Source organism: Manis pentadactyla, chromosome 3 (genome assembly GCF_030020395.1).
Source record: "Manis pentadactyla isolate mManPen7 chromosome 3, mManPen7.hap1, whole genome shotgun sequence".
Classification (NCBI taxonomy): domain Eukaryota; kingdom Metazoa; phylum Chordata; class Mammalia; order Pholidota; family Manidae; genus Manis; species Manis pentadactyla.
This window is the reverse complement of record NC_080021.1, coordinates 42,068,654-42,084,971: the sequence shown is the minus strand read 5'-3', so window position 1 is coordinate 42,084,971 and position 16,318 is coordinate 42,068,654. Positions and strand designations below refer to the sequence as shown.

At 38.9% G+C, this 16,318-nt stretch overlaps 1 protein-coding gene across 2 annotated transcripts in view; it reads left to right on the top strand.

Moving 5' to 3' along the window:
* LOC118907323 (ribonucleases P/MRP protein subunit POP1) overlaps positions 1 to 16,318 on the top strand; it is an 89,381-nt gene that overhangs the window by 4,256 nt on the left and 68,807 nt on the right. For both annotated transcript variants that reach the window (XM_057497872.1, XM_036875727.2), the window contains exon 2: positions 8,787 to 9,692. In XM_057497872.1, the coding sequence (XP_057353855.1) occupies positions 8,787 to 9,692 (906 nt within the window). The remainder of the gene's footprint in view (positions 1 to 8,786; positions 9,693 to 16,318) is intronic.

Sequence of the window (16,318 nt, the reverse complement as noted above, 5' to 3'; positions counted from 1 at the left end):
GGCCAGGTAATTACATACAGCTGATAAAATGGACTATTAAGAACCTCGTGCATAGTTTAAAATTTGAAAACATTGAAAAATGCATGCAGTGAAAAGTATACCTCTCACTCCATGCCCACCACCTGCTTAGTTCCAGTCATACCCATGGGTAAATACTTTTATTAGTCTGGGGTTTTTTTGCACATTCTTCCGAAGTTTCTTTATATATTGCAAATATTATTTCCATCTCCCATCTTTATTTATGAAGTATATTATACCCACTATTCTTTACCTTCCCTTTTTAACCTAACAATATGGAGAGCTTTCCATGTTGATATATAAAGAACTTCTTTCTTTTAGTTTACCCTTGCTTAATAATCCATTATGTGATTTATTTAACCAGTCCCCTATTGAGGGACATTTGATTTGTTTCCAATCTTTTCCTGTTGCAAACAGGGCTGCAGTGAATTCCTTTACACATACATCATTTTCAGCATGTACAAACATAACTGTAGGACAGTTTCCCAGAAGTAGCATTAAGGTAAAAGGGTATGTGCATTTATGGTTCTGTGAGATAACTGCCTAAAAGCCTTCCTTAAGAGTTGTGCCATTGCACATTCTCATCAACAATACAATGACTTTTTTTCTAAAAATGAAGGCTTGCCAGCTTTAGCACAGCTGAATCACAACCTGGGAATGGAGCAGAAGTCAGCAGATGAGGTTGGAGTACCCACTTGGTTCCAGGTACTTTGGCCTGTCTCTTATGTAATCCTTACAAGAGCCTTATAATGCAAACTTTAGTATCACCAAATGTAGATAGAAAACTGCAGCTTAGAGAGAATAAGTAACTTGCCCAAGGTAACAGAGCTCAAAAGTGTTGGGGCTGGGGCTCAAGCCCAGTATGTGTGACTCTGAAGCACCTGCTCTTTTCACAAACTCCACTTGCATCTGGGGTCTAGTCTTGGTTCTGCCAGAACTCATTATGTGACCTTGCACATAGGAAAAATGCACCCATATCTGTTGAGTGGATGGATGGGAGAGTGGATGGACTGATAGAAGCAGGGATCCAGGGGCATGAGAGTAATACTTAGAAAAACAGAGGGAGTGTAGGAATCAAGATCAGGGAATAACAGAAGCTGGAAGGTAACATTGGCCGAGGTGGGCTTGGGAAGAGAGTGTTGGCTTGTGATGAGGGTCTCCTAGTCATACAAGAAAAGGTCAGCACAGCAAAACAAAGCTTTATTGTAGTCTGTTAAATCTGCTTCTGTAAAGTTGCCACATGTCCCAGCTTATGTGTACAGTTTCACTTCTCTGTTAATGTTTTACAACATCAAGTTTAAAATAAAAACCTAATACTCATGGGGGTTACTCAAAGGCTCACCAAAACTGATAAAAAGCATCAGACTTACCCAGGCTTCAAATCCTGTTGTGTGTAAGTGTAGGTCATTCTAGGTAATGATTTTTTAAAAAGATCAAAATACCAGAATATGGCTCCCCAAGTGAGTGTTAATGTTTGGAAAGTATCTTATGACCTCAGAAGCTTTACGGTCCCAGGGCAGTTACTGCTGTTCACATTCTGTGATCCCTCCTTGGGAATTGTCATCAGGCTCTAAAGTTCATTCTTTTGTCTATATTCAAGGGTGTCAGAGGTTTTGCCCTTTAAAGGATAAAGATTAAAAAAAAAAACACCCCATGTTGTTTTTGACAGGTAAAGCTCCATGGGATTGTGTTTTATGGAGGTAGATGAAATAAGCCAGGCAATGCTAGTGTGCTCAGAAACAAGGGGCAGGCATTGGAAACAGGTAGAGTAAAGAAGGGCAACCAGTGTTGTAAGTGCAGATTAAACCACTTTTTCCCATGGAAGAATCCCAGGGGCTCCAGAGTGCCCAGGGTAAGTACGCTGGGCTCTAGCAACTGGGAGGATGTAGCCCCACACCTAGGAGGAATAACCCTTTTTTCTCAGGCTACAGGCTCAGCATCCCTTTGGCTTCTCTAGCCTAGGTTCTCTAATAAGGCAAAGACCCCAAGACCCAATAATAATATGTCCTTTATTCATACTGGACATGTCTTGGCATTCAAATCTGTATGGCTTTAACTTGCTTCGAAGTGAACACCTCATATTGGGCTAGCTTACATAAGTGAAGTGCCCAAATGCACGTTAAGTAGGAAAGTCAAGTTGTAAGAATATCACGAAGCATCAGTAGACAGCAAAATCACATTCCTGCCCTATCTCAGTCACCAAAAGTCACATTTATTTATATGTATTATACTCTGTGGCCATGAGAGGATGATTCTAAGTGGGCATCAAAATACCATCAGTTAACATCATCTAAGACAGATATAAAATGAACTTGACCTCAGGAGGCCAAAGTTTGAACTGACTCATATTCAAGAGGCTGCTCCACCAGCCTTCTGTACGGCCTGAGCCCACAGCCTTTCCTGGCTTCTTTGCACTGTTCCAGATCCCTCACGCCCACATCCTGCCCCCTACCAGGCCTCTCCCTCTCTGTGATTGACCTGACTCCTCCACTAAAAAGTCCTCACCATCTACTTCCTTCCCCTAGTCATGAGGACATACCATCAAATCAAGTTTGTTTATTTGTTTGTTTTGGTCTATTGATTAATTGTGGATTTTACCATTTGGGGACCTTTCTCAGGCCTGTAATATATTTGTCTGAACACTCAGTAAAGACCCTTTCTGCTCTCTCCAGCATCTTGTCTTTAAAACCTTGTCCTAAAGGGTCTCTTAAAGCAGAATGAGAACCTTCCACACTTTGCAGACCACCCTGAGTCATCTGTCATTACTATTTTCTGAGCCTTGCTTAGCTAATGCTGCCCCAATCTCTGGTGACAGATGTATATTTGTCCCTGTGCTGCATGTATCAGAGCTTCCCAGCCTGTGGAATGGGTTACAGTGTGCTGGCATTTCTCCCAGCCTTTAGGGCAGCTGTCAGGTTCTGGACAGCCATGCCCTCCAGGTGCAGCTTCCTCCATCTGGCCCAGTGTGCTGCATAAATATGCTCTCTGTGTGCCACTGCACATGGAGTTATTAGGAAGATTGAGTGAGATAATCCACATAAAGCTCTAGGCAAAGTGCCTCAATAAATGTTAGCCACTCTTCCTAGAGAAGCATGGTGGGTTGTTGAAGTGTCACAGTTTGTACTTACCAGATTCTTAATCTTCCTTTTGTTTTTCCTCTTCCTTGTTCATTGAGATGCCTTCGATTTTGTATCCAAATATTGGGTCTCCATGTGCCAGTAATGACCATTAATTAATGCAATTGTCTTTCTTAGTGGTGAATACTGTTGGTAATTTCAAAAGTGATGTTTTATGCAATAGCTTTTCTGAAATAAAAGTTTATCTCATGGGAGTCTAAAAGAAATCAAAGAAAATGAAACTGGAAAATCCTATCTGTTTGTCATGGCTTGATGACTATCTCTGTATCTCTTAAATGTCAGCCTTCCCCCTAGGCAGAAGCCCTGTATCTCTGTGTGTGCTCATCAGTTATTCCAAAACTCTATAGCTAAATTTCAACATTAGATTTTCCTTCAAACTTTGTCACATTTATTTTGTGCTGCTCAAAATTAATCATAGATATGTAAATTCAAGTAGTTCTATTTAAAAAGAAAAATGGTTTGTCTGGTTTTTATTTACCATCTTTAGGATTTTTTTGGTTGAGGGTTGTACTTGTTTACATGGGATATTGGTTAAGTTCACCTCTCTTCAAAATAAATGCCCAGTTGACATTGACCAACTGATAGAATGCACCCTTGAGGATCAATATTTGAAGCAGAAATGTCTAGAATAGCACCACTGGGAACTCCACAAGTATTTGTTGGATAAATGATAGGATAGAATTGAGGAGAAAGCAAAGAAAGAAAATGAGAAGGGTTTGGGTTTTTTTTTAGAAGAAAACCATGGGAATTTTTTTTAGTGTTATTTTTATTAAGCACTTTTCATGCACAATCACTGAGTTAAGCACTTTATGTACATTACTTCTTTGAAGCCTCATTCAAACCCAATTATGGTGGGTGCTCAAGAACTCATCCCTTGGAGCTGACTCATGCTGCATCTTGGTTCCCAAAGCTAAAAACCTACAAAAGCCTAGAAATGATGGCATTTCCATTTCTTTGGGGACCCTCCCTTTCCATTGATTCTGTTAGAAAACCCAGTAGACAGGCCAGTGAGATCTTTGGGATGTTTGATATGTCATAACCATGGAACAGAAAATATCAACCTTGAGTTTTTCTCCTTGCTTCATAGAAACTTTTCATTTCTGATTAAGGTAATGAACTGAGTTGAAAAGCTTCCACCATAATGTGAATTTCAAGCATGTAGCTCTAGTTCTAATCCGTTCTGTAATGTTGCCTAGTATTTAATTTCTTTGTGTGCTTACCACAATGGTGCCCACCACAACGGTTCTGTTAGTTCAGCTGTCACAACAAAATTGTGCTTGGATCAGCTTACACAGAGTCAAGAGAGGTAATGAGCACCAAAGGATTAGACCCAGCACAGTGTATGATTTGATAAAATGTAGGGTTCAGAAAACAGACACATCTTTAAAACTTAGGATATGCATCTGTGCACAATGTTTATTACCTAATAATAGAGATTTGGTATTGAATGTCTCCTGTTGGTGGACAAAAGATCTTACTACATTCCATGTTAAGAGTGCTAGAAGAAAGAATGTGGTACCTTCCTCCTTGAGGAGGATTTTTGGAGATCCACAAGACCCTGTGGACAGAGCCTGTGGAGATTCTTGGGTAAGAGGTAATGCACAGGTACCTAGTTGTTCTTAGGGAAGTATCTTTTATTTGAATTTCCCTGAAGACATTGAACTAGGATAGCAGGGACCAGATCTTCCTGGTTAACTGCTATATTCCCTGTGGTCAGTGCAGAGCTGGCATATAGTAGGCACTGATGAATACTCAAAATCAATGAATAAATCAAATCAAAGCTAACAAACAGAATGAAACATATTTATTTATATAAAAGCTATTAGTGGCTTTTCTTAATGCCAGACAAATCATGGCTGACGTTATGAATACTATTCCATTATCTGTCAATAATCATGTTTAAAACTTATGGTAACAACACAATTTTATAGGCCAACACTGTCATCTTGTGTTTAGGGGACTGTTTATCCATGTCCTTCAATGTTGCAGTTCAAAGTTTCTGTTGCCATGTTAGCTATAATTTATTGATAGGGCCCCTAGTAGGCCACAAAGGACCTTTGAGAATTTAGAAAAATAGGGATGCCTTCCCCACCCCTGACATAGGCAACCTTACTGGTGCACGCAGGCTGGAGCTCAGCTCTCCATTGCCCCTTCAGCAGGACACCCCTGTGCCCTGAGAAACCTGCATAGCCGTGTGCCACAGAGTTCGCTGAGCACCTTCTGTGTCACACACCCTGTTGGGTAACTACGCATGCTGTCACCTCACTAAATTCTCCTAAATAGCCTGAAAGGCAAACATATATTCCCATTTTATAGATAAGAAACTAATAAAGGTTGAGAGAGGTCAGGGACTTGTCCAGATGCTCAGTTAAATGGTGGAATCAGGATTCACACCCAACATCAAGGCAGCCTGGAATGTCCTGTCCCCACTGAAGAGGAAGGAGGTCAAATGAATCCAAAAATTGTACTTCTCTCAGTATCCAGGGACAAAAACATTCTGATAGACAAAAAAATCTGTGCCTGAAAGGAAGTTTTCATGATGACTGTAGACTGTATTGTTGTGCTCTCTGAGAGATGATCTGAAACAACCATTCATTTTCCAGCCTTTTCATTTGTTTACTCTGATCTTTCGTCTTTTCTGAATAGGAAATAGAGAAAAGTACCAGTATTAGAATGAATGAAATACCTAGTTTTCTGTTTGTCCACCATAACCCCTTCCCTGCCAGGGCCAGCAAGTGAAATGTAATACTAGTGACAGATGACTGACTGTCACCTAGCAGGTGCCATCACTGTGCTAGTGCTTGCCAGGTTTCACAGCAATTCTACTCACAGTGTCCCCAGTTTACAGGAGGTGAAACTGAGTCAATAGGAGGCACAATAAGGCTGATAAATGGAGGAACCAGGATTCAAACCCACTACATTATAGGTCATTTTGAAGGTCATATGATCTCTGTTCTCCCTTATATCTTCTATCACATAGGAAAAACAACTTTTGGGCTACTAGTTAAAAGCTATGACTTCCAAAATATATTCATTTCAACATTTGGGCAGAGCAGTTAATCAATATAAATTACAAAGTGAATGTGTCATTTCTAGCATATTCTCTATTTTTCTGTACGAGAATTTTAAAGATGTTTTATCTCCTTTGGTCTATTCTAGAAAAATATTAGAAACAGTGACATTCTTTTTTGATATTTCTCGGCTTGACTGACTATCTTCAGGTTGTATTATGAAACTACAGCCTCACCATGAAAAGGACATTTCCCTATATCAAGTATACCAGTAAGATTAGGGAAAAAGTACATAAAAGTGAAAATTGATACTGTGGTCATGACATAAGTGTTTAGTTATGACAAAAATTGATAGCTGTCTTGGACTCTTATGATACTATTTGTGGATAAACAACTTTTCACAAAGGTTTTGGCTTTGGGGGGAAAACTGACTTACAGACTAATAGCATAATATATTTTAAAAATGGAATGACTTTGTTTTGAGTGTGTCAACACATTTTTTTCCCACAGTTTTCTGCTCTGGAAGGATGATGCCTTTAGAATACACCCACGGCTGGCACGGCTGGATGAAAACCGTTCATCTCATTTAACTGGCAGTACTAATCACTGTAATAACTATTGTACCGGAAAATATAATTTGGCAGACATCTGTAATTAGTACATTAACACATTTCCTTGTTAATTTTCTAAGACAGCCATCACCAGAGCATCCTTTGTGTGATATCTAAATGAATTGCCCTGTCATAACGAATTTCTTTATAGACCTGAGACTTTTGTTAAGTTGCCTTATGTGCTGTTAATTTGAGAACTTCATTCATGGTGAGGCTGAAAGGGGAGGTGAAGGATAGCCCTCCTCCCAATTCTGTCATGTGGCCCCCCGCCAGGGCTCACAAAGTCCTTCTAAACTTTGCTGCTTCCCAGCCTCCAGCTCTAATTCCTCTCCACCAAGGGATTCAGACCCAGCCCCAGAGGCAGGGTGGGAAACAATTTGGTATGACTGTTATCTCTTAAGAAGGGAAACAATTAGCAGTGAGTTGAATTAATGATAATTCATAAAGTAAGGAACCGAATAATGCAATTATTAATTCAAGGGAAAACATAAAGTTGTTAACAAAGTAATAGCTTGCCATTTGGCTCACTTCTTCCTAGCAGACATATTTATTATATATACATATAACTGACTATTGATATAACCCAAATTACAACATGATTACTATTTTAAATAATTATTAATATATAATTACTGAATTGAAAGGAAATGTGGGTGTGTAGTGGGAGAGGGTCAGAGGTAATAGAGATGGGAGGAAAAGAACTAAGTCTTTATTTTCCACGGGGTAAGTTGAGATACCCAAATTGAAAAATCACAAAGTAGCCATTCACCTAGAGATACAGAAAAAAGTATCCCTTCAAAACAACTAAAAGAATCAAAATATTTGCCAGTAGAGAAGGGGAAATGAGAGAGAAGACCTGAGTATTAGTTGTGTATCTTAACTTACATTAAATAAGCAAACAGCTCTTTAAACTGTATGCATATATAACTGGTGGGGGGTGACTTAAGGGAAAAAAGGTTCAAGGAAAAAAAAACAATCATTGGGAAAAAGAAGAGGATGGATATCACCTAGAGGCCCCTTTTTAACACACTGGTTTATTTTCTTCCTGTATTTCCTCCTCTATTGTGATTTGTGATTTGTTTTTCCCCCTTCTTCCCTCCCTCTCTACCAATGATAAACGTTGCTATAATTATATATAAAATTGATAGCTAACTTATTGAGCCTCAACCTACACAGCAGACGCTGTTCTAACATACGCTTTGTATGGATTATTTCATTTGATTAACTCAACTGTGAGTACTGATATTTTAACTTACATCATAATTCTTGTGTTATGGTAGCATATGGGCTTCATAATCACCTTTTTCATGGTACAATACTGTTCCACCCAGTGGAATATTTATCTTTTCCCCAAATTATTAGACTTTTAAGTTGTTATTTTGATTATTATAAGGAATACTGGGATGATATACTTTTCCCCAAAGCATTTTCCTGACATTTATGCTTTTAGGATAAATTTCCACAAATAGGATTACTGGGCCTAAGGGTATGAACATGTTACCAAGTTATTGTAAGGTGTCCAGAGCACTTTTGTGTTCTTTGTTTAATGTAATGTGATGCTCCGTGTAACTCTGAGGTAGGTGGGAGGGAGATTCACTGCCATTTTACAGACAAGATTATTGGGAGCTAAGTTCCCAAGATCACACGGGTAGAGGAGGAGCCAGAAATAAAACGCAAGTTTCCCAACTTTCTCTAGATTTCTCTTCCCACTGTGCCCTCACCAAAGAAATGAAACTCAGGCTGAACTGTCCCTGCCACTTTCCTTCCCAGCCATCTTAGTCTTTACCTAGTGGGGCTTCTCTGTCATAGGCCTTTTCCTTTCATGAAGGCCATTTTGCTTTAGGATCAGTGGTCCCCGGGACTGTCTTGAACTACTAAAACTACTTCTCGATAGCCATATACTTTCTCAAGATATAGAAACTATCCAATCATTTGTATTTTCTCATTTCCTTTTCTTTTTCAAATGAATGATCAAAAAGTAACTTCAAACATGTCTTTTTCAACCACAGAAGAAAGTGAGTCCTGCTTTGCCCAACCCAAACCATGCACACTGGGAAAAGAACCTACTTTTCATGGCAAGATACAAAAGGAAAGCCTTCCTCCATTAGAGAGACTCAAGAGTTCAGAGGTGTCAACAGCTAATGGTGTTAAATCCCTCCATGAACAGCCCCTGAAAAAGGATGCTGCAGAGTCACCAGGATCCACAGAGAAGACACAGCCTCTAGAGGGGTCCAAGGAGTCTGGGCTGCCTCAGCCAGGTGGCAAAGATGATGCTCCAGGAGCAGGAGAAAAGCAGAAAGATGTGGAAGCAGTGACAGAGACTCCGCCTTTAAAAGGCAATGCTGAGACTGAACCTTTAGGAATAAATGCCAGGTGTCAGCCTTTGAGGACAGCAGGACAGAGGGACCCTCCCAGAGCAGTGGAAGGCCCTGAGACTGCACAAACTGTCAGGGAAATGAAACCTCTGGGAACAGCTGAGGAAATTGCCCCTCTGGAAGCAGCTGGAGAGTTACAACCTCAAGAAGCAGTGGGAAGGAGTGAGCAGCCTCAACTGCCAGAAACAGTTCCCAAAGAAGATGAGTCTCCAGAAATTTTGGAAGGAAGTCACTTTGTGGAAACAGCTGAAGAGCAGCCACTTCAAGAAACACTGGGGGAAAATGAGCAGTCTCAACTTCTGGAAACAATTCCCAAAGAGAATGAAATACCCGAAGTATGGGGCAGATGTCAGCTTATGGAAATAGCTGCAAAGAATGATTCAATCTATAAAATCCCTGAAGGCCCAGGAAACGTGGAGCAGATTCAACCTGAAGGAGTCATTGGAACCATGCAGCATCCAGCAGAAATTCTAGAAACAGGGGCAAACGTGGGAATGGTCAGGAGTATTCATACCAATGAAGAGGATCAACACATTGAAGGTAAGGATTATACAGTCAAAGATTCAGGATGTTTAGTTGTACACCAAAGGAGGTCAGCTCTGGGGGTTAGGGGGTGACTGACACAGCCACTGAAATACCTGCTTCAGGTGGTTGAAGTTCATTTGACCCAAACCAAAGCAGCTTCCATACCTGGACTACAGGCATTTGGCTTTCCAGCAAAAATTTCCTAAAGCATAGTCTGAGCCCATGTTTTAAACCTAGAGTTTCAATGTTGAATAGAATCGAATATTGAAGGTAACATGTGAAAATTTCTGAATTCTTCCAAGTTCATTCTCAATCAGGCCATATATGGTATGAGGATCCAGAGTACAGATGAATACATGGTGAGTGGAGGAACTGACTTGCTGTGCAACAGTGCACAAACAATGGAGTGTACTTGTCATTTTTGCCAATCTTACCCTTAGAGAATTATTGTCAGTCTGCTCTTGTCCTCCTATAGTCTTCTTATCTTCATGAGAAGGTTAGAGGAAATGTATTATGTCTTGGCATATGGTGTTTTTTTAAATGTACTTTACCAGCATAAAACAAGTGATACCTATATTGTTCTTTATTGGAGTTATAATTTTAAAAAAACAACATTTCTTTTGGGGCATGATTTACATTTTGGTAAATTTTAGCCTCATACTGCAATATAATTAAATGAAGCATTTATCCATTGGTCTGTTAATTCTTCCATATATGAATGCAGCAGTTTTCGAGGGCCTAATCATATGCCACGGCATGGGGTGCAGACAGAATAAGAGATAGTCCCTATTCTCAAGGGGCTCACAGTCCAGTGGGAAGAAGGCAGAATTTAAACAAATTACCACAGTCTATTGAGATCTGTGCTTTAGTGAAGGTATATAAAGGTGTCCCAGGGATAACAAGGGAGAAGCAAGTGAAAGCATGTATTTGTTAGGTCGGGTTGGCAAACTCAAGTCTTTTAGGGCCTAGGATAATGACAGTAATGGAAATCAGGGGCAAATGGGACATCATGGGGTGCCCCAGGGGACCATGGTTAGCACCAAGAGCACAGTCCTGTCAGACGAGGCAGCTGCTTTGTGGTTCCACCCATGAGCATGGGTCCAATGTTGCCCAAACTGACATCTTAGGAAAACAGATTTGCATGTACAATGTCCAGACTTTCAAATGTTTGCAATCTTTAAATGTTCAACAGTTGTTTTCTTTTTTTTCTTTTGTTATCATTAATGTACAATTACATGAACATTATGGTTACTAGACTCCCCCTATTATCAAGTTCCCATCACATACCTCTTTACGGTTACTGTCCATCAGCATAGTAAGATGCTATAGAATCACTACTTGTCTTCTCTGTGGTTATACTGCCTTCCCCATGTCCCCCACCCTACATTATCCATGCTAATTGTAATGAACTCCTTTCCCCCTTATCACTCCCTTCCCACCCATCGCCTCCAATCCCTTTCTCTTTGATCACTGTTAGTCCATTCTTGGGTTCTGTGAGTCTGCTGCTGTTTTGTTCCTTCAGTTTTTGCATTGTTGTTATACTCCACAGATGAGTGAAATCATTGATACATATCTTTCTCAACCTGGCTTATTTCACTGAGCATAATACCCTCTAGCTCCATCCATGTTGTTGCAAATGGTAGGATTTGTTTTCTTCTTATGGCTGAATAATATTCCATTGTGAATATATACCACATCTTCTTTATCCATTCATCTACCGATGGACACTTAGGTTGCTTCCATTTCTTGGCTATTGTAAATAGTGCTGCGATAAACATAGGGGTGCATATGTCTTTTTCAAACTGGGCTGCTGCATTCTTAGGGTAAATTCCTAGGAGTGGAATTCATGGGTCAAATGGTATTTCTATTTTGAGTTTTTTGAGGAACCTCTATACTGCTTTCCACAATGGTTGAACTAATTTACATTCCCACCAGCGGTGTAGGAGGGTTCCCATTTCTCCACATCCTTGCCAACATATGTTGTTTGTCTTTTGGATGGTGGTGATCCTTACTGGTGTGAGGTGATATCTCATTGTGGTTTTAATTTGCATTTCTCTGATGATTAGCGATGTGGAGCATCTTTTCATGTGCCTGTTGGCCATCTGAATTTCTTATTTGAAGAAGTGTCTGTTCAATTACTCTGCCCATTTTTTAATTGGCTTATTTGCTTTTTGTTTGTTGAGGTGTGTGAGCTCTTTATATAATTTGGATGTCAATGCCTTATCATATATGTCATTTATGAATATATTCTCCAATACTGTAGGATGTCTTTTTGTTCTACTGATGCTGTCCTTTGCTGTACAGAAGCTTTTTAGTTTGACAAAGTCCCACTTGTTCATTTTTGCTTTTGTTTCCCTTGCCCAGGGAGATATGTTCATGAAGAAGTTGCTCATGTTTATGTCCAAGAGATTTTTGCCAATGTTTTCTTCTAAGAGTTTTATGGTTTCATACTTACATTCAGGTCTTTGATCCATTTTGAGTTTACTTTTGTGTATGCGGTTAGACAGTAATCCAGTTTCTTTCTCTTACATGTAGCTGTCCAGTTTTGCCAACACCAGCTGTTGAAGAGCCTGTCATTTCCCCCATTGTATGTCCATGGCTTCTTTATCGTATATTAATTGGCCATATATGTTTGGGTTAATATCTGCAGTCTCTATTCTGTTCCACTGATCTGTGGCTCTGTTCTTGTGCCAGTACCAAACTGTCTTGATTACTATGGCTTTGTAGTAGAGCTTGAAGTTGGGGAATGAGATCCCCACCCCTTTATTCTTCCTTCTCAGGATTGCTTTGGCTATTCAGGGTCTTTGGTGTTTCCATATCAATTTTTGAACTATTTGTTCTAGTTCATTGAAAAATGTTGTTGGTAATTTGATAGGGATTGCATCAAATCTGTATATTGCTTTGGGCATGATGGCCATTTTGATGATATTAATTCTTCCTAGCCAAGAGCATGGGATGAGTTTCCATTTGTTAGTGTCCTCTTTAATTTCTACTAAGAGTGTCTTACAGTTTTCAGGGTATAGGTCTTTCACTTCCTTGGTAAGGTTTATTCCTAAGTATTTTATTCTTTTTGATGCAATTGTGAATGGAATTGTTCTCCTGATTTCTCTACTAGTTCACTGTTAGTGTATAGGAAAGCCACAGATTTTTGTGTGTTAATTTTGTATCCTGCATCTTTGCTGTATTCCGATATCAGTTCTAGTAGTTTTGGAGTGGAGTCTTTAGGGTTTTTTATGTACAGTATCATGTCATCTGCAAATAGTGACAGTTTAACTTCTTCTTTACCAATTTGGATTCCTTGTATTTCTTTGTTTTGTCTAATTGCCATGGCTAGGACCTCCAGTACTATGTTGAATAACAGTGGGTAGAGTGGGCATCCCTGTCTTGTTCCTGATCTCATAGGAAAAGCTTTCAGCTTTTCACTGTTCAGTATGATGTTGGCTGTGGGTTTATCATATATGGCCTTTATTATGTTGAGGTACCTGCCCTCTATACCCATTGTGTTGAGAGTTTTTATCATGAATGGATGCTGAATTTTGTCGAATGCTTTTTCAGCATCTATGGAGATGATCATGTGGTTTTTGTCCTTTTTGTTTATGTGGTGGATGATGTTGATGGATTTTCAGATGTTGTACCATCCTTACATCCCTGGGATGAATCCCACTTGTTCATGGTTTAAGATCCTTTTGATGTATTTTTGAATTCGGTTTGCTAATATTTTGTTGAGTATTTTTGCATCTACATTCATCAGGGATATTGGTCTGTAGTTTTTGTTTTTGGTGGGGTCTTTGCCTGGTTTTGGTATTAGGGTGATGTTGGCTTCATAGAATTAGTTTGGAAGTATCCCCTCCTCTTCTATTTTTTGGAAAACTTTAAGGAGAATGGGTATTATATCTTCTCTGTATGTCTGATAAAATTCTGAGGTAAATCCATCTGGCCCAGGGGGTTTGTTCTTGGGTAGTTTTTTGATTACCGCTTCAATTTCTTTGCTGGTAATTGATTTGTTTAGATTTTGTGTTTCTTCCTTGGTCAGTCTTGGAAGGTTGTATTTTTCTAGGAAGTTGTCCATGTCTTCTAGGTTTTGCAGCTTGTTAGCATACAGGTTTCCATAGTAGTCTCTAATAATTCTTTGTATTTCTGTTCAGTCCATCGTGATGTTTCCTTTCTTGTTTCTGATTCTGTTGATGTGTGTTGATTCTCTTTTTCTCTTAATAAGTCTGGCTAGAGGCTTATCTATTTCATTTATTTTCTCAAAGAACCAGCTCTTGGTTTCATTGATTTTTTCTATTTTATTCTTCTCAATTTTATTTATTTCTTCTCTGTTCTTTATTATGTCCCTCCTTCTGCTGACTTTAGGCCTCATTTGTTCTTCTTTTTCCAATTTTGATAATTGTGACATTAGACTGTTCATTTGGGTTTGTTCTTCCTTCTTTAAATATGCCTGGATTGCTATATACTTTCCTCTTAAGACTGCTTTTGCTGCGTCCCACAGAAGTTGGGGCTTTGTGTTGTTGTTGTCATTTATTTCCATATATTGCTGGGTCTCCATTTTAATTTGGTCGTTGATCCATTGACTATTTAGAAGCATGTTTTTAAGCCTCCATGTGTTTGTGAGCCTTTTTGCTTTCTTTGTACAATTTATTTCTAGTTTTATACCTTTTTGGTCTGAAAAGTTGGTTGGTAGAATTTCGATCTTTTTGAATTTACTGTGGCTCTTTTTGTTTCCTAGTATGTGGTCTATTCTGGAGAATGTTCCATGTGCACTTGAGAAGAATGTGTATCCTTTTGCTTTTGGGCGTAGAGTTCTGTAGAAGTCTATTTGGTCCATTTGTTCTAGTGTGTTGTTCAGTGCCTTGTGTCCTTACTTATTTTCTGTCTGTTGGATCTGTCCTTTGGAGTGAATGGTGTGTTGAAGTCTCCTAAAATGAATGCACTGCATTCTATTTCCTCCTTTAGTTCTGTTAGTATTTGTTTCATATATGCTGGTGCTCCTTTGTTGTGTGCATGTATGTTTATAATGGTAATATCGTCTTGTTGGACTGAGCCCTTTATCATTATGTAATGTCCTTCTTTATCTCATGTGACTTTCTTTGTTTTGAAGTCTATTTTGTCTGATACTAGTACTGCAACACCTGCTTTTTTCTCCCTATTGTTTGCATGAAATATCTTTTTTCCATCCCTTGACTTTTAGTCTGTGCATGTCTTTGGGTTTGAGGTGAATTTCTTGTAAGCAGCATATAGATGGGTCTTGTTTTTTTATCCATTCAGTGACTCTTTGTCTTTTGGTTGGTGCATTCAGTCCATTTACATTTAGGGTCATTATCGATAGGTATGTACTTATTGCCATTTCAGGCTTTAGATTCATGGTTACCAAAGGTTCCAGGTTACTTTCCTTACTATCTAAGAGTCTAACTTAACTCACTTAGTGTGCTGTTATAAACAGAATATAAAGGTTCTTTTCTATTTCTCCTCCTTTTTCTTCCTCCTCCATTCTTTATATATTAGACAAAAATGTACTTTTTGTCTATCCCTTGACTGACTTTGAGGATACTTAATTTAATTTTGCATTTGCTTCATAATTAGCTGTTCTACTTTCTTTACTGTGGTTTTATTACCTCTGGTGACAGCTATTCAGCGTTAGGAACACTTCCATCTATAGCAGTCCCTCCAAAATAGACTGCAGAGATGGTTTGTGGGAGGTAAATTCTCTCAGCTTTTGCTTATCTGGAAATTGTTTAATCCCCCCTTCAAATTTAAATGTTAATCTTGTCAGATAAAGTAATCTTGGTTCCAGGCCCTTCTGCTTCATGGCATTAAATACATCATGCCACTCCCTTCTGGCCTGTAAGGTTTCTGCTGAGAAGTCTGATGTTAGCCTGATGGACTTTCCTTTGTATGGGTACTAGGTCTTCACTAAATGTTTGATAAAATTCAGGAGTGAAACCATCTGGTTCAGGAGTTCTGTTCTTAGGTCGTTTTTTTATTACCAATTCCATTTCTTTGCTGGTAATTGGTCTGTTCAGATTTATTGTTTCTTCCTGTGTCAACCTTGGAAGGTTGTATTTTTCTAGAAAGTTGTCCATTTCTTCTAGGTTATCTGGTTTGTTACCATATAACTTTTCATAGTATTCTCTCATAATTATTTGTATTTCTGTAGTGTCTGTAGTGATTTTTCCTTTCTCATTTCTGATTCTGTTATGTGTGTAGACTCTCTTTTTTTTCTTGATAAGTCTGGCTAGGGCTTTATCTATTTTGTTTATTTTCTCAAAGAACCCGCTCTTGCGTTCTTTGATTCTTTCTATTGTTTTATTCTTCTCAATTTTATTTATTTCTGCTTTAATCTTTATATTATGTCCATCCTTCTACTGACTTTCAGCCTCATTTGTTCTTCCTTTTCTAGTTTCATTAATTGTGACTTTATACTCTAGTTTCATTAATTGTGAGTTTAGACTGTTCACTTGGGATTGTTGTTCTTTCCTGAGGTAGGCCTGTATTGCAATATATTTCCCTCTTAGCACACGACCTTTGCTGCATCCCACAGATTTTTGCCCTGTTGAATTATTGTTGTCATTTGTCTCCATATATTGCTTGATCTCTGCTTTTGGTTGGTCATTGATCCATTGATTATTTAGGAGCATGTT